This window comes from Sprattus sprattus, assembly GCF_963457725.1.
Source record: "Sprattus sprattus genome assembly, chromosome: 15".
Classification (NCBI taxonomy): domain Eukaryota; kingdom Metazoa; phylum Chordata; class Actinopteri; order Clupeiformes; family Clupeidae; genus Sprattus; species Sprattus sprattus.
This window is the reverse complement of record NC_137913.1, coordinates 18,103,184-18,122,112: the sequence shown is the minus strand read 5'-3', so window position 1 is coordinate 18,122,112 and position 18,929 is coordinate 18,103,184. Positions and strand designations below refer to the sequence as shown.

Sequence of the window (18,929 nt, the reverse complement as noted above, 5' to 3'; positions counted from 1 at the left end):
GTTTGTTAGTTAACGAGTTGTATATGTGCCTGGAAGGAATCGATGTTAATGCAGATATACAACTGTGAAACGATCTCATCTGATTCTCTGACTCGCTTAGCAGTAAACACTTTGCCCCCCCCTGACAATGCGACACAATGCATGTTTGCTGTGACATTTTAGGTCACCTCTGACATAGAGACTTTCCTATTTAAAGGCACTTAGCATTGTTTGTGGTTTCTTTATAGTCTCAGTGGAACAGCGGCGGTCTCACTAGACCCATTCGGCTCAACGGTCGTCTCTCACAGCAAATGGCCCACGCTGGTGGGACAACATGTCCCTTGAAAGGGTATCTGAACACGCCACGGTCCACTTCAGTCCAGGATCATTTGTTCCAGAGCGAGACTGAGAGCCTGGCACAGCCGTGCCATTACAGCAGTGCAGCTCGCGTGTTCTTTATTTTTTTTCACTGGCTCCCCAGTTTTTCCATTCTGCCCTTGGTTCCATATCAGCTCCCCCCTCTTCCCTCTGGCACTCAAGCAACCCAAAACAACATCTGTTTGTTTTTATCCGCCGTCTTTTTTATCTCCGCCATCCACTAAATGTGGCATTACAAGGGTGAATTCACAAGTGTGGGCCACGGCAACCGGCATACCTCTGAATACAGATGAAGCGCCAACATGAGGAGCCTGTTCAGGGGAAGGTCATCCTCTGGCAGCTCCCTGCCTGCTGCTGCTGCTGCTGCTGCTGACCCAGTGGAAAGGGCCAGGTCGTGAAAGGGAGACGAAAGGCAAACGTGTCTGACCTGTTCATGGTCTGCATTACCATTTCTAATTTGTCACAATGCGTATTCGATCAACGGATTCGCCCAGACATACATCACACACATGCACACAAACACACACACACACACACACACACACACACACACACACACACACACAAACACACACACCCACACGTATACCTGTGACAAAGCAGAAGACTGGTTTAAATCTAAAAAAATAAGTGCCCTTGTGCACAGCTATTGTGTATCTGTCTAAAGCCATATGGATAAAGCTTACAGACACCAAATACAATAAGCCTGTGGTAGCTCTCATACTCCATGAATGGAGAAACAAGACAAAACATATTTCCTCTTTTCGAACACCTAAATAATAGCATAAGCGCCCTAAAACACACACATAGATGAGCAGAGAGAAACAGTCACCACTCGCCCAGACATTCTTCACACACATACACACACACACTCACTCACACTTATACCTGTGACAAAGCAGAAGATTGGTTTACATTTTAAAAATAAGTGCCCTTGTGCACAGACTCAATGAAATGGCCTTGCTGCTCATCATAAGTCTCCTCGCCTTGCCTGCAATATGTTCTTGAGTTGATGAGATATACACACTAAAAAAGTATGTATCTGATCGCCTATGGCACTCATTAGCTGTATTTAAAATGTATCTGGGAGTTTTTATTCTTTGGTGTACCGTAGATCTTCAAGTGGAATCTCAGTTCTGTCCCCATCTACACATGCATTATGTTCTGTCACTTCAGAGCACTGTGCTTGCTGAAATGTGTGTCACATTCCATTTCCTGGGTCTCTTTCTCACAGCTCAGTCTGCAGCTTGTAGCAGCAAGGAGAGCTGTTTTTAGCAACACAACCTGCACTGATTGGCTCTGACAGGCAGCGTTTCAGGCCCACCACAAACCACGAACATAAAGACCGAAGCAATGGAAAAGCGTCCATAGAAAACAACAAAAACAACAAACAAAAGAATATTAAGAAACAAAAAAAAAACAACAAAAAAAGAGTTTGAACAGTGGTAAAAAAAAAGAAGTATGTTTTGATGAGTGTGCTTGATCAAATAACAACATTCCTACATTGGTGTTCTTTTGCCTGTTTTGTTCAGTTCTTTCTTTGGTTGCAGAGTATGCATTTTTCAGAGCAAAACCAATTTTCTACCCATACAGCAAGAGTGATATTTCTATTTCACCCCCACTTTCCCACACATACACAAACATAAACGCCACAGAAAAAGTATTCACAAGGGGCTGAGAAACCTGGAAAACTCTTGAGACATATCTGCGGTTAATGGCTTACACCACGCGGGTCGCACTGGGTATACAAGCTCTTATACAAGCGGAGATTTCTACAAAGAAACAACAGTTGGGGCCCACAGGGGCGACCTACACATGCTTCACACGAGATAGCAGTGAGATTTCCTTCCTGCCCACTGTGGTGTATGGGCTAGCAGTGTTCGCTCGTTTGTGTGTGTCTCCCACAGGGCCTGGAGCTTCGGCTCAACCACGGACGGAACCAACCCAACCGCCCTTCCCCAGTGCCCTGCGGAATGCGCCCTCTCAGATAACGGATGGTGTTTTTGGGGACCCACATGGCTGATGATCCCAGTCGTGTAATGTAATTGTGCCAATGGGCTCGACGTCCAAACTCTCTTTCCCCCCCCGGAGATCACAGGCAGCCAGAGCGGTGAATAAAACGGAGGGGGAGGGGGGGGGGGGGGTGGTTGATATAGGAATGAGACCTTTTCCAGTGACATCAGGTTTGAGCATAATATATTGAGCGATGGCTTCTGACCGCACGACTTTCGCTTCCTCTCCTCCTCCTGCTGCTGTTGCTGCTGCTCACCTCCCTTCCTCTGTCAGTTCAGGGGCTGCCTGGTCTGAACAGAAACAGCCATTGTGTATTCTGCTGAGAACAATGCTCCGTGTTTTGGCCCGTGGGGCCCCAAAAGACACATTATCCCATTCGCTGTTTGACTTGCATGAATTCCTGACATGAGTCTGGTTATGAAAGCCAATAGACAATTTGTTTTATTTGAGCACAGATTCGTATGGAGTCTGTCAGCAGAGGAGTCATAACAGCCTTGAAACTTTAACTTGTTACTGGCAGCGTCTCGATGGCAGAATCTGACACTAAACATTTCTCTCCCTCCATCTCTCTCTAATTCTCCCCCTTCTGAATATTGAAGAATTTCAAAGCATAGCACCATCGCAGCACAGAGGACTACCTTGTGAAACACACTTAAATGAGACACCCATTAAGATTACAAGATGTTCTAAATTTGTTTTAAAGTTCTAAATAATTAAAAAAAAAAAAAAAGTTTCTTGTTGGGAATTCCATTGCAAACCAGGCTTGGCAACGGCCTGCCAGTCCAGGCTGAGCCCTCAGTCTTTCATGTCACTCATCACCCCTGACAGCAGAAGCATGCCGTGCCTGCTATTTAGAGCCTGTGAGAGCCGGGGCTGTTATGACTGGCAACGCCCCGTCACTCACTGTCACTGCAGCCCTCTGGAGCTCGCCAGAGAGTCAGTCACTCACAGCAAGGGTCCTCCTCCATCCCACCTGCCACCCACCCTCGGCACCACCCCCTTGTTCCTCCCAGGGTCCGAACATTAACGCGTCCTTTGGCACAGTCGCACTAGAGGTCCATTTCACTGGGTCATCTACCTGACGCTCTCAACTGAAGCAGAGTGGATTTGGAATGAGAGGTACAGGCTCCATGTCCAGAGTACACATAACATGCTCCCTGGGAAGCGAACCAGCTTGTGCAATGGATGAATCCTAGTCCCGCGGCTATCAGCAGGCACTTTAGGAATGACGGACAACACCGGCTTAAAAATCAATACAGATCAGGACCCTTGATTTCTCTGTCTCAGTACTTACAGTATATGTGTGATCGCACAGCAGGGGAGAGTGTGTCATCAGCAGCTGAACCAGAAATGAACAAAGCTGGGTCAGAAAGATCTGAAGTAAAGAAGTGGCCTGCATCTCAACACAGATTCTATGGATCTTTAAAAAAGAAACAGGGTCTGTTCCATACCAACAGTTTGACTGCATTTGTGAATGATGGATGGCACAGTTGAAGAGTGGGTACACTTCAAAGGCCATGAAGAGTAAACAAATGTGCATGTGTGTGGGTGTGTGTGTGATGATTTTTTGACTTGTTGACAATGTGTCTGCTTCACCTTTAACACCTAGACCACTCAGATAAACACATGCCTACACAGCACATGTGAGGCAGAGGTCAGACTGTCTGAGACAGGGTTTAGGGGTTAGAGTGAACAAGAACTGTGACTGAGTCAGGGCAGCCTAAAGTCACCACACACAAGCCCTGTCTGCTCCCCTGTTCCCCGTTTCCTGCCCCTCTGTCATACTACCTTGTAAAAAAAAAACACACATTGCAACAGCACTCAAAAGCTTAGAGCAGACAGGCTTATGAGTTTGTGAGGAACTGTATGGAAATGTACCCGTCATTCTACAGGCTGCTGCTAATAAACTGCTCCCCGAAGACCGCGCACTCAACACAACAGCCAGAGGACTGCTGAGGGCCTTCGAACAGAGTGCATGCTGGTACACAAAAGTAAAGACAAATTGTACATGTCAATTCTCAATTGGGCTTCATTTATTTTAAAAACCCTTCACGGATAAAATAATGTTCTTTAGGGCTGAGTTATTGTTGCCGGTCCCAAAAGCAGAAAACAAAGGAAGGGAGACATTTCTGTCAGCTTAAGCGCAGAGAATTCCACATTGCATAACACACTTATCTCGGCACTGTGATCTTGGCCACGGGTTGTTACCCAGCTGCCAGAATCTGCACTGAAACAACAACCCAAGTCCTTATTTGGATTTTCTTTACACAAAGGGTAATATTTGACAGAAACCTCTGTCTTTGTCAGGCCAAGAGAAAGATAGAGAGAGAGAGAGCAGCAGAGATAGACAGAAAAGAAAGAGAAAGAGTATTTCCAAGATATAATCCCCTGTTGGGACATGGTGTGGACTCCTGAATTCCACGCTTAACAAGAGCAGGGAGTGAGGAGAGGAGAAGCTACTGAGGGAGTCCGCGGCCCATTCTCTCTGTATCTTATTTCAGGCTGGGAATAGAGCTCTCAGCAATTATTGTTAGTATCACTTCGACCATAAAGCCTATTCCCATCTGAGCGAATGCTTGTATCGGAGCGTTCGGAGAAGGGGCTTGTCGACAACTGTTACGCTAATTGCTTTCACAGCAAGAGTCATTTATACAGAAAACATGTTCCATGAGCCTCTCTGGTGCGTGATTTAGACAGAGCATCAGTGGAGGGGGGGGGGGGGGGGGGGGGACCTGCACATACACACTTACTCTGATCCTGAGTGCACTAAGGACAGAGAGATATGAATCGCTGCTTCAATTAGAGGCCATTGAAATGGCACATTAAGAGATGACTAAATATGAGCCATTAGTCATTATCACACCACGGTGAAGATTATCACACTTCTGTGTATGAGAGACTTTTTCCGTACATGTCATTATTCCCAATCTTGAAATATTATCATGTAGCGCCTGATGAGACACAAATGAGTCATTCATTTTTGTTGCTTAAGTATTTTTTAGTCTGTGTGTGTGTGTGTGTGTGTGTGTGCACATCACTAGCACCTTAAGTACACTGGTATAGAGATAGGAAAGACGCTTCACCAATTTTCGGGAAAGTGAAACATTTTCATGCTTCAGTGACAAACTGAGTCATAAGCACTTTATTATAGCATAAGGCGAAATGAAAACAAAAGTAGTCTGTCAGTCAGTTAGCACTAACCCTATGGCCACTGAGTCATATGAGATGTATTATATTGAGTGTGAACCAGCCATGATTCTCGAAATTCTTCAGCGGTCAGATCAAATCAGGTTATTTCAGCTGTTTTGATTGTCTCTGTGTGTTCATTCTGAAGTTAACACATGAGTCATCTGCTCCTGTTTGAAGGGGGGCGAGGTTGTTGTTTCAAAGCTTACTCAGCAAACCAGTAAACAAACCTTTGCGCATGATGAGTCCAAGTACACATAAAATGATTAATCTATTCACAGAAACTAGGGGGATATAAAAACACACTGATCAACTTTCAGAGCTGATTGAGAGAGCCTCTGAGGGTGTACCTTTCAGTGCAGTACGTCAAGCCAGCAAGAGGCTTGGACTCCAAAATGCTTATTTAAAAGGAAAACACCCATTACTTAATGAGGCACTTATAATTCCTCCATCCTTGCGTGCCATTATTTTTACAGTAAATCTTATGAGGGCCCCACTGCCAATTTGCAAGCGTTTTCCCCCCTCCTCTCTCCTTGTCCACATAACAGTTTCCACTGCTAAGTGCAGTATTATGTGAAGAAAATCGCTAAGTGGAAAATAATTTGAGTTGAAATAAAGTGTGATCACTTCAGCACCGGTACTGTCTGCACCACCTCAACATGCTGGAGCTCATTTGTTTCATCTGTATTACTGCATAACTGCACTGTACCAACTAAACACTACTCTCACTCCACCAACAGCTCAAAGACAACATCCAAACAAGTTGTTAATTACATCCAGTTAGTCTCAAACTAAACTCAAACTGAGAAAGGAGGGGGAAACAAAAAAACACCCACACACACACAAACCCCTTCACAGCTTATACTGCCAAACTGTTAATGAACCTCTTTCGGAGCCACTCATTGGGTCAGAGAGCCATGGCATACAGGGATTGCATAAACCCCAGCCCACAACCCCTCCCCCCCTCCCCCCTGGGGTAGGAGTAAGAGCTCCTTTGGAGGATATATTTAGATTTGTTTGTCGATAAATTGGTCCATTTTCTGCTGTGTCGTTGCCCCCAGAGTGGGCCCCAGCTGAGAGCTGAGTGTGTCAGCTAGCCATGGGAGACTGAGAGAGATGAGGCTTATGCACACAGCAGCCTGTCAAAGACGCCCTATTCTCCAGAAAAAAAATGTGCCAGACGACACAAGAATCCCCCCGGGGCTGCGGTGTTAATTAAAACCAGGGTTGTTTGTCATACCTGCTACTGTACGTTGCCTACTTGTGTAATCAATGCAACACAAGGACAATGTTACAGCTTCTACTGCCACCCACCATGAGGACATTTTTTTATTGTTGGATTACATTTTTTTGCCCGCAGGTTATTGGTTCCATAAGATTTGTTTACGCTTCGCCCAAATCGAACATCTTGGAACGTGCACTCGGGAAATTCATTTGGAATTGTTTTCTCCAATAGCAGTCATAACAGATTTGAAAGATATTAGTGATTCTTCATAAATGCATAAGAATAATATTACACGCTTAAATGCTTGGGTGACACCCGTGAAAATATTCAACATTCTGTGCTAGAAATGAGCCCTGACTGTGGAAAAAAAATGTTTCCACACAGTAAAACCAAATAAATCTGAAAATACAAGCCTAAGCAGATAAACATAAGGATCAACTTTTCTGGATTAGTGAGAGGATTTGTTTTACAGACGTAACACAAAAAGAGAGTGAGCGAAAGAAACAGAGAGAGAGAGAGAGAGAGAGAGAGAGAGAGAGAGAGAAAATCAAATATCAAATCTCATTTGTATCATTGAAGGTTGTGTAAAACTGCAACATCTTCTTATCAACTCAATAGTTCTTTATGCAGAGGGGCTTTATGAGGCGGCTTAGTGGTATTATGTAATTGTCTGAACATGCATGTGAGCTGCTGCATAGTTTATCTCCTCACTAACATGACTAGCAGTACAACAACCGCTGTAACAGAGCAACATTAAAGACAGAAAGACAAAAGAAATGAGAAACCTGATATAGACAGGTAAGTAGCTTTCCAAAATAAATGAGATTTTAAACAAACAAACAAACAAACAAGAAAACAAGACAACACACAGATAGATCAGATAAATCAGCTGTCTCAGACTCCTCTGGTTCATTCACAGTCCCTGACAAGGAGGGGAATGACGTGACTCACAAGGCATGTGAGTTCAAAGCTAGGTCTGGGCTCCACTTCCGTTAGAAGGCCACCCACATACTGTATACCCTCATGGCTGTCAGATATAGGTCAGAGCTGTAGGTATCATCTACTTAAGAAGCCTCTCTCTCTGTCTACACATATCCACACAAACATTCACAGAACACTGTACAGTGCATTATTTGGTAATAACTCCATGACCCCGTCATAACATGCTTCAGTTTGAATAATTAAGCCACAACGTCCCCTTTTAACTTCGACACACTCAGCAGCATGTGGTTCTGTGAGGGGTGTGAGTGCGTGGGGGTGCTCTGTTATTTAATTTTAAAGCTAATAGGTCTGTGCCGACTGCATAATTGATATGCAATTAGTGCTGCGGCCACACTAGGTGATAGGGCTGCTCTCTCCTAGGCACTGGCAGCACATGAGAAGTCGCGACAGCCCTGTGCCGGGACAAATGCAGGGAGACCAGAAGCCATGGATCAAGCCCAACACAGCAGCTGCTCTCACCCTCTCTGATCCATCACCACACACACACACACACACACACACACACACACACACACACGCACAAACACAGTACTGGTGCATCGGAGTCAGTGTGAGTGAGCACAGATTGTTATGCAAACATTCTGGAAGTTTGTCCGAGTTTTATCACACACACACACACACACACACACGCAAACTGCACCAAGAGAACCCGGGCCGAGTTTGTTTTTCCTCCCACACAAACATGCGGCGAATCACATTATGGCAAGGGAGCTTCTCGGAATTACTGTAATGAACGCATCACTAATACAAGATTCCCACAGAGGAGGTTTCGAGCCAAGCGGCATGCCTGGTTAAAAATAACCACTGGCTGGCCAAGCCGCTGGGAAAAACATGGAAAAACCCATACTTTTACAAATAAATGACATCCTACAAATATTTGGAAACTTGTCTAAATGGAGAGCAAGAAAACAAAACACATCTTCACATCTTCAAGTTGTGTCAGTTGTGTTTTCTTGTTTTTGACTTCTTTGTTTTGTTTGCTGAAGCGAAACACCTGTGGTCAGATGTCAAACCTCGAGACGATTCCGGAGACCTTTCCTACCAATGTTTTCCCTTTCCTGTAAGTCACCCTCGCTCATTGTTGTTGTGCACACAGTCATAACTTCAGTTCAGCGAGCTGCTGAGGTAAGAAGTGGCCTAGCGCGGTTAATACCAGTGACTTCATGGTGCCACATTTCACACAGATCTGTGGGGCAGACGCATGACTCATTTCACTGCCCTCAAACTCTTGAATTTCATCAGGAGGCCTCATCCATCACAACACAGAGCACTGTAATGTTATTACTAAAGGCTTTCACTCCAAACAACAAAAGATCCCCCCTACTGTTGACCTGCACAGGGGTGAAGGGGGAAAGAGACTCAAGAGAGGTCAGGGTCAAACTTCCCTTTCTGCATAATAAGCACAACACAGCAATGACTGATTACACACTTATTACATGTAATTTGCATAACTAACCAAGCTCGGCACTTAAATGCCAGATCTTGCCCATTTCCCTAAAAGCTTGAATGACACACAAAAACACACTGCGACAGCATCTAATTACAGCAATGCGAAGATGTCCTCTTGCATGTCCTCACTAAACACCTCTCAGGTTCCCAGCACCTGTGGAACACCACTGGAAAAGGACTGCAAACTTCGAGACCGGACCTGCCTCTAACAGCACATCTTCACCTTCTACCAAGCTGAATAACAGCCACTGCTCACCTGCCTTAATACAAACTCAATTAAAGTGACATGGAACTCTCAAGGTAAACTTACATCAACATAACTGGGGTTTACCCTTGCAGGTTACTGTTGTTATACAAGAGGGGGAATATGTTGACAAACATTTTATGACATATTGATTCAAAATTACACAATTGAGACAAAAGAAATGCACATTTTCAAGCAAGATTATACTGACAGCTTATCAAAACAAGTGTGGAGGGCCATGGGGGGCAGAACAAGAAATCAGAACTACCGTGAAGTAGGTCAACATTTATTGGATTAACCAAGGATGGTGGTTTCCACTTAGGTATACATGTGTTATGTATTATGCATACATGTATTATGCTGGGGGAAACATTTCCACGGCTTAATGTTCGTTCAATGTTGTGATACACAGGCCTACCCATGGGCTATCAAGCCACCCGGCAGATTCCTCAAATGCAGAAAAGTGCCTCAGCACTGAAGGCAAGGTAAAAAGCTTATGATACTATAACAATCCCATCAACTTCAAGTCAACATCATGTCAGTATTTTACACAAATATATATCCATAATCCAGTCCACTTAATCGAAATATGATATCAGCAAATCAATGTGTTTGAGTGTCACACTGGACGGCACAAAATACACTTCAAACTTCAGATTGACGCCAGTAGACATGAGGACGTGTTAGGAATGTAAAATGACTTTTAGCCTGCACTTACCTCCAGACACTCCAAGCTGACGAAGCTAGCGATAGCAAATCCATCGATTATATCCTCTTCTTGAGAGCTGGACTCGCGTCTCTTTCGGCGAGGGGGGCGCGGGGCTCTGGCAGATGATGTGGAATGGGGGGCTTTTTTCCCATTCTGGGAGGTATGATCCTTTCCAGGAGTTTTCTCCCTGTCTGAGCAAGACGAAGGGCTCTGATTGCGGGCATCTCTGCCAGCAGAATCCCGTCTCCTTCCCCTCTCACGCTGGGAACGCGATCTCCGACTCTGCTTCAATTTCCCATCCATTTTACAATCGTTGTAATAAAAAATCTCACCAGATCACAAAGCGTCGGCTGTTCGGATCTCTTGTGGGACTATTACGGTTAGGAACTTGCAATTGGCTACGTACATGCGAGTATAAATAAAAACGGACAATCTACAGAATGACCTTGGATAAATACCTCCCTAAAATAATAAACAAACAAATGTTCAACTGCTCCATGTAGACGAAGAGGCGATCAATCTTGCCCGTAATTTCGAGATCTAGCGCTAAAACATCGACGAGCACTTCAAAACAGGTGCAAATCTGATATATAGTTGCAATACATGCATTTCACTTGGTTTGCAACTTTGTTGCATTGGTGTAGGACATTAATATCTGCATACTGCAGACAAGGCAGAGAAATCATGTCGCTGGCCCATGTTTTCCACCACCCTATTCATGACCCACTGTCAAAAAGCGAATCTAAAAATACACGTCTTTACAACAGGCTACGTGCTTGACAGTAAAAGATCAAAGGATTCATTCGTGAATAAAGCATATAATAAATGCAAGTTTTGAATTGATAACTATCTCATTCTGTTAAGTTTCACCGTAAGACCAGTAGGCGACCAGACGAAGCGAGGTAAGGTTTTCTCCTAAGTCTTCAGCTACCTGAACGCAATAGCCTATTTTCCAAATGATCCTCCGTTCACTTCACCGTACAATCCTCAACACTGTGATCAAACCCCATGTACCAGCCAACAAGGAAAAGAAAGCAACGGCTACATCCAGGGCCGTGTAAGTTTTAAATATCCATTCCTGAACACCGTCCGTGCTTCCTTTGCTGTTCGTGATACCTCGTCTATTTCCTTCCCAGAAAAGGCAAAGCTTTGATGACTAGGTTTAAAGACACAGGAATGATTAAAATCTGCCCTCTCTTCTTTTCCCCTCCATCTGAAATTGGAGAGAGTGCAGTAAATGCCCAGAGCCCAGATAACTGACGTACTTCCGCCACCTCTGCAATTGCCAAAGGAAGTGAGCTAGTTTATACATAGTTCTAAATTACTCAGACGAACTTATTTTGTCGCATAGAATGAAAGGGGCGTTATTTTTGTGCTAATGGTGCCAGCCGCCAAAGCCGTTGCATTTACGGCTGTCTATTTGGGCGATCTGGTGTCCTGCTGTCATCTAATGGTGGTCTGCAACCGAGCTGTCAGCAGGCTGTCACTCGCCAAATGCGCATCAGTCCAGCCTTCCCTGACAGTCATGTCCACATGAGCATAAGTCACCGATTTAATGTGTAGTGTTTGTGGGCTGATAAAGCCCTTGCGCCCATGGAGATAAGTGCTGTCGGTTTGCTTGAATTACCATAGTCTATAGTGTATACAGGGTGGGACTTGGAATGAACATCGGAAACTATCGCTCATGGTTCTCTCATGCGGTATACCCTTACAAAACAATGTTATACTTACAATATCATGGTTACAGGTCCGTTACATTCTTCTGATTGTCCACAGTTACGCCTTCCTCTGTTATAGTGTAAGGAATAATGAAAAGCTGTTCAGAGAGTTGACTTTTTAGATATTACTTATGGAGAGTTGCTGGCTTTTGTCATACACAAAAAACACTGTCACCTACAGTTTTTTGCATTATACACCTTGCCTTTCAGAATTTCTATCAGTTGAACTATGTAATCAGTTATCTCAGGTGTATACAGAGGCAGAGGTGACCATTACAGAACCATACATTGATATAAATATTTATCGATTGTAGGGAAGGTAGGCAAAGGCATTTTGTTGTTGACATAGAGGTTAGTAAACACTCAGCTCTCTCTCTCTCACACACACACACACACACACACACACACACACACACACACACTTGCCATTTTCCATTATTCCAAAAACACAACACTTAACTTACTGTAAATAAGAGCGTCATGCATAAAATTAGCTGCACTCTTTACAGCAAAGGACTGCACATCAGTCACTGAGACCTTAAGAGGTCTGAATAATTCAGGGAGGGATTTCATGAATAGATTTCATGAATATTTGCAGAGAGCATTATATCCACATGGGGCTATGATGAGAGGGTGGGGGGGGACCTCAGTCTACCTAGGGTGTCTGAACATGTTTAAATAAGTGATCTGTCTAATTAGCCCCTCAAAAAATATTAGGATTATTATTTTTAAATGTTTAAAGAGAGGTTTCAAAGTGGCGCAAAGAGGCTTTAATTGTGAGTTTAAATTGTTATGTTTGTAAAAGGCAAAGCGGTATGCTGACTGTGGCTTTTGTTTGATCATACAACACTAAGCGACCTATTTTAATTGACTTTTGTCTAATGAATTAGTCTTTGCTGATTTAGATTAACTTCATGAAGGCTGTACAACACTAAACTGTTTGCGTGTTATATGACATGCAAAGCTTTCAATGGCAAAATGTATCAAGAAAGTTTTGCAGCTGTGGGTTCAGTCAAGCTAATACCACTGCTATGCATATTAACTTACAGTGGCTCCATCTTAACAGAGCTCTGAGGGTGAACTCCTTATGGTTTCATTACTCTGTGGAAATATTTTGTGCCTGTGGTAATTCAATAAGAAGATTAGGCGGACAGGTATGGAGAAGAGTGTGTGGATTAGGCTGGGGAGATTACCTCTGTTTTTCCTATGCATCTCACAGGTGCTAATCCCTGTACACAGACACTGATCTTAACACCACCTCACTCAAACCAGGAGCGCTTTCTCTCTCTAAAGTTCTTTCATGTAGTCTCTCAGCAGACAGGGAAAGCTTTTCCTTGCCATTCAGCAGCTGGCAGAAGGGTAAATGTCTTCACACACTGGCCCTTGACAGCAAAAAGCCATAAAGATCCCATGCAAGTCTACAGGGCCATTACTTGAAGTGGGATCCTTTGTGGACACTTACGTCATAAAAAAGGATCGATGTTCAAAAGTAATAATAGAAGTACAAAAACCTTTATATGTCATGAGTGCAAATATGCCACTGCCACTGTTATATAACCACCCCCTCTTATGACTCCTGCTGGTGTTGTTAAAGCTGTTAAAAATGGAGTTACTGTATTGTAAACACGACCCGGAAGAAACCTTACATTGCTGGAAGACCTGTGATCTTTGTGAAGTGCGAAGAATAAAGGGGTTGTGCCTTTGCCTATTTGGTTGGACGCCACTCATCACACACTGTATGATAATTCAGTGCTCTGTCTGCAGTTTACTGCCGGACTCCACATAAACCTGCCGGAGGGCTGCAAGCAGGCAGGCTGTCTCTGGGGACTCCCAGTGAACCATAGGATGGCTCGAGGTTCAGATATTATTCTGACTTATGAAATATGGATCAACTCGGTACATTCAAAGTGTTGAAACTTTCGAGTGAGCTGCATAATTCAAAAGACTCAGACGTACCCCCTCCCCACCCATGCACACACACACACACACACACACACACACACACATATACGCAAACACACGCGCATACACACTCACTTACATAAACACGCACTCACTTACACAAACCCACTACTATAATTCTTACAAGAAGGTCATGTATATCATCTTCTTATTTGGTAATTCAGTTACCTTAAATTGGAGGATTTAAGTCATATACCTCAATTATGCTCTGAGACATATTTAACATGTACAAGCATCCACGGAAAAACTTTTGGCCATATCAGTAGCATTTTTTGTTGACTATAAATACAATATTTGTTGGATGTGAAGTAAGTATTTAAAAACAAAATCAATCTTTATTAAGCAACTATATTGGTGCAACCCCAGCAGCAATTCATTGCAGCTGAAGCAAACCAGTTGAGTGTTTATGGCAATCAGCCCTCAGCCTGAAAGAACTTGTCCAATTGGATATGTTAGACGGGCTACTGGACTTGAAACAGTAATGTGGGTGATTATCATAATGAAAGTGTGGGAGACAGGCAAACCACAGTGAGGTTGGGCCTCAACCCCTTGGCTTTACATAATTTTTTCAATAAAACTATGACATGACAACTGCTACCTCCACAGTTTGGGAAATACAGTAATAATAGACTATATTGATTTCAGTTCACTCTATCACCCCCCCCTCCCCCCCGCAAAAGAGAGAGAAAGAGACAGACAGAGAGAGAGAGAGACAGACAGAGCAAAATCCCATCAAGAGATGTTATATCAGTACAGCTTTTCATAAACGATATCTGAAGGGATCAATGGCAGCTACAGCATAGTGTATAGATTTACCACTGCCAGGGGGATAAAGAAAGATCATCCTTTGTGCACCTGAGTGATCGTGTTAAACACATCAAGGGTGCTCACAGCACAAATGAGTACATGAGCCTCTGTGACAAATAAAGCGTATCGTTTGCCGTGCTACTGTACATGCCCTATATCTCACGCCTCCATGCAGCAGTCTGGCACTTTAATGTCACAGTCATATAGAACTCCTTCTTTTCCCATGCTGATTATGGTGGCATGCAGCCTCACTATTCCCCTGTGCCATCTAGTAATTAGCTGTGTGGCACTGAGGGGAAAAGCCCTGAATGACAGTATTAGACATTCAGGTCCCAATCCACAGAGATGGAGAGGAAACCACAACAGAGCGTGTTTTTCTTGATCTGGTTGCCATGTGCGCCGATGCGTGATTGGAGGGATGTGTTGACGCATCTCGTAATTGCTTGTAAGAGGCAGATTCTTCCGTTTCACACAGTATCAGCTAACTACACAGCGGTGAAGGGGATGAGCACACAAAAGCCATCCACTGACAGACAGCTTATGACAGACCTGTCACATTTTTTAACATCTCGTGGGGGCTTGACATTGTGTGTCATTATGAAATAATGTGTGTGTGTGTGTGTGTGTGTGTGTGTGTGTGTCTGCACTTGTGTTGTACATACAGCGTGAATTTCCATACAGTGTTGCAGAGATGTGATCTTTGTGAATGTCAGCGATCTTTGAAAAACGTCTGGCTATTTGATGGGAGAGGGGGATTGTGTGAAAAGTGAAGAAAATCAACATTTCATCAGGGTGATGGTGTAGAAAGCATGTGTTTGGTTTGGCAGGTTTTGTGTGTCTGACTGTGTCTAAAAATGTAGCACTACATGTCCCCTACTTGGTCCCCCCCCCCATCTCTCTATGTGCTTCCAGGGTTACATGAAGGTCATTCAGTGTGAGTGCTGAAGTACTGAGCATGAGGATCTGTCAGTGCTTATCGCAAACAGGACAGCTGTCAGTGGCCATGATACTCTTTACTGTCTTCACTCAGAAAATTCCTCTTTGAGTCTCTGGATCTTATGACACCCAGTCTGATACACAAAACAAAAACACTACTATTTAAACCACGGGGAAATTTGAAGTTGAGTGATTTTTTGGGAGGGAAAGCTCTTAAGGGCTTTCTTTTCAGTACAGCGTATAGGACTCCCAAAGGTGTCACTCATACCTTGAAGCAAATCTTGAAGCTTTGTTTAGACGTTTCACAGTTGAGCACATTTATTTGATTTGCTCAGCATTGTGAAGGCAATGATTGGAGAACACAGAGAAAAAAAAACCTGAAATAAATCATTGCACATATACAAAAACAGAAGCTGTCAATTGAGAGTTAAAGGACTGTAAAATTAGTCTGCATTTAAATGGAGGGAATTAAGCAGGCGCATTATATTCTGTGTCTTATCATGGTCCCATGGCTTTCATGAGCACTCGATTAGAAAACAGGAGCGAGGAGATACATTTTTTCCACAGTCAACTCTGACTTTCGGATCTGCATGCCAACAAAGCCAGACAATAGTGACAGAGATAGTAAACCTAATCCGGCTGACTCAACAAGTTCCACTCACTGTGCTGTGTTTTTGTTTTTTTGTGGAGTGAGTCATGACATGGCTGCACTTTTTGTGTTAGAAAGTGGGGACATAGTCTTTCTTCTAGCATATGTTTTCAGGAGTGTTTGTCTTGCAGTTTTCACTCCATCTATCTTTCTCTCTCTCTCTCTCGTCATCTTGTCCCTTCTACATGCAGACACCATTGCTATCAAAATATGTCTGAGTAGCATTTTCATTTAATTCTTTTTCAATGTCAGACGGCCTTTTAATGAAAGGGGGAAAAAGACACATGTCAGCATCCTTGAACTTGTACCACTGCATTGTAAAATTCATTTTTGATTTTGGCTTGTCCTTTTTGTCATCCCGTCAGCGAAAGTAGCCTTGTGTGCCGTTCACCTTGTCTCAGCTGTGTCGCTCCGGGCCTCTCTACCTAATAGCCTCCCTGGTGATTCACACGCATACACAGACAGGACACCGAGGTGGTCCAGGAGCGTTGCTTTCACCTTGGAGACAAGGAGGGAGATGAGATTAGTCTCCTGATCCACCTCCCCTTTTCCCTCCAACTCCCTTCCCACCCAACAGGCATTCATGTCCTGGCCTACCCAGAGGAGTAGTTTTTTTTTTCTTCTTTCTCCCAGACTTGCCCAAGATGACAGACTTCGACTTAAAGCGAGAGCCACATTCTTCCCCTCACTTCTTGTTCTTCTCCGGTGTACCCCACAGGCTTCTCTAAAGCTTTCAGTAAAGGGGGAAAAAAACATGCCGCTCTGTCGGATCAAACGTCTGCACTCCAGCTTGGCGGATCCTCGTGGCAGAGTGTTTGCTTTGATATTTCAGTCACACTCAGTCTTTTTTACCGTCTTTTTTTCTCTCTTTACATCACTCTGTACTGAATCACTCCTTCCGATTCCTCCTCCTCTTTCCTCCGCCTCCTTCTCCCTTGCTCCCATGTCCTCATCCTCCTCCTCGTTTTTGTCCCCAGGTTTGACGTTCAGTATGAGCCCAATCCGCCGGTGCTGCCTAAAGGTGAAAAATGTATTATCCATTTTAATTATGGGCCCCAGTGGGTAGGAGTCAGATTGGTTTTCTATTGTGTCCCACTGCTCTTTCTCACTCTCTCTCTCTCTCTCTCTCTCTCTCTCTCGCTCTCTCTCTCTCTCTCTCTCTCTGTCTCTCTCTCTTTCTGCCTCTAACTGGAGTAGCTGTGGCACATTTTATTACTTTGTGAGTCTACCCACGCAAGGAGATTAACAAAAGTTCATCGGCGCTTCATCTGCACAGTCTGATCTCAATACGCTTTCCATTTATTTATTTAGCCAGGGCTTTTTATCAGACGTGACTTGCAGTACATGGAAACGTATGGGCTCCCCAGGGACTCAGCCCACGCCACGGCCTGGGCATCCTTAGCACCACCAGTCGATGCACAGGAATGTAAGTGAGCTCTTTCCAACAGGATGTTCTTTGATGAAACAGACTGCTGCGATGCTGAGGTTGATAGGCGAGGCGAATACAGACGTATCATAGCTTGCGTGAAACAAATGCTTGAGCAGAAAAGGCAATTATGTACAGCATGTCTGCTTAATTAAGGCAAACCTACACCCCTCCCCCCCCACCCCCAGCTAATGCCTCCCCAGCTCATATAGATTAGTAAGAGGGAACCGATCAGTGACTAATGACCCAGAGAACTGTGCCTTGTTTAGGCCCGGACTCTCAGCGAAACAGATTTCCTCCCCACCACACGCCCTGTGACACACATTTCAGCCAAGGTTATCGAGCTCTCTGGCTGAAGCTTCTTCTTTTTTTTTTTTTAATGTGGCCTTCCCATCGACCTCTCTCATACCACTCGAAGTGGAGTTTATGCACTAAATTTAGTCCGGCTCTAAGGGGAACTCATTAATTACAGATCCATCAGCGAGTATGGGGTGGAGGTGGTGGAGGGAGGGGGAGGCTCATTGATTTGGCTGCCTCATAGTGTGGGCTGGCAGTGCCAGATGAAGCCCACGCGTTCCCCTCGCTCAGCAGCTCTATTAGGGCTGATATAGCAGGTGTTGATGGGCTTGTTCCACTGTCCCATCGCTGATGGAACTATCCATTAACCTTTTTCCGGCCCGAGAGTGTAGGTGATGGGGGGGGGGCACACAAAATGCCTGGGAAGGGAAAAGCCGTGAGAGGATACCATCTCTGGTGATCACAGGATAAAACAGAGTTATGGAACACCTAGGATCTAGAGCTTTTCAAATGGATTACACAAGCTTGTGGAGGAAAAAAACTCTTGTTGGGGATACAGAGGTTGAACATTTCAGTGTCAGCCAGTACAAACACAGTGCAGAGGCCAGCACTGTTTTAAAGAGAGTGGCTGACATCGTTTTGTAACCCCTCTTTATTTGTTTCATTTGAGCCAGTCCTATACTGGTAATGTGTTGATCTTCTACGTGTTGCTTATTACTGTGCTTTTCCAATACAAATGTATCACATTGCATGAACTGCATGCGACATATCAGTAAAACAAATGTTAATGTGAATTATACTGAGCCCAACTGAATTGAAAGGAGCCGAATTTCATTCCTGCATGTCCTCTGAATGCCTCTGTGAGACTGAGGCTGCCCACAGGAAGCAGCCATAATGATAGGGCCCAGCCACCGAGAGTGCCGCACTGACTAAGGCTCATCACAAAAAA

The 18,929-nt window shown here is 44.2% G+C and overlaps 1 protein-coding gene across 8 annotated transcripts in view; it reads right to left on the bottom strand.

Moving 5' to 3' along the window:
• The window catches only part of fbrsl1 (fibrosin-like 1), a 229,017-nt gene extending 217,692 nt beyond the window's left edge, over positions 1–11,325 (bottom strand). For all 8 annotated transcript variants that reach the window (XM_080852790.1, XM_080852788.1, XM_080852784.1 and 5 more), the window contains exon 1: positions 10,195–11,325. In XM_080852790.1, coding sequence (XP_080708916.1) covers positions 10,195–10,488 — 294 coding nt within the window. In that variant the 5' untranslated portion in view covers positions 10,489–11,325. The remainder of the gene's footprint in view (positions 1–10,194) is intronic.
• Between the last annotated feature and the right edge of the window lie 7,604 nt (positions 11,326–18,929).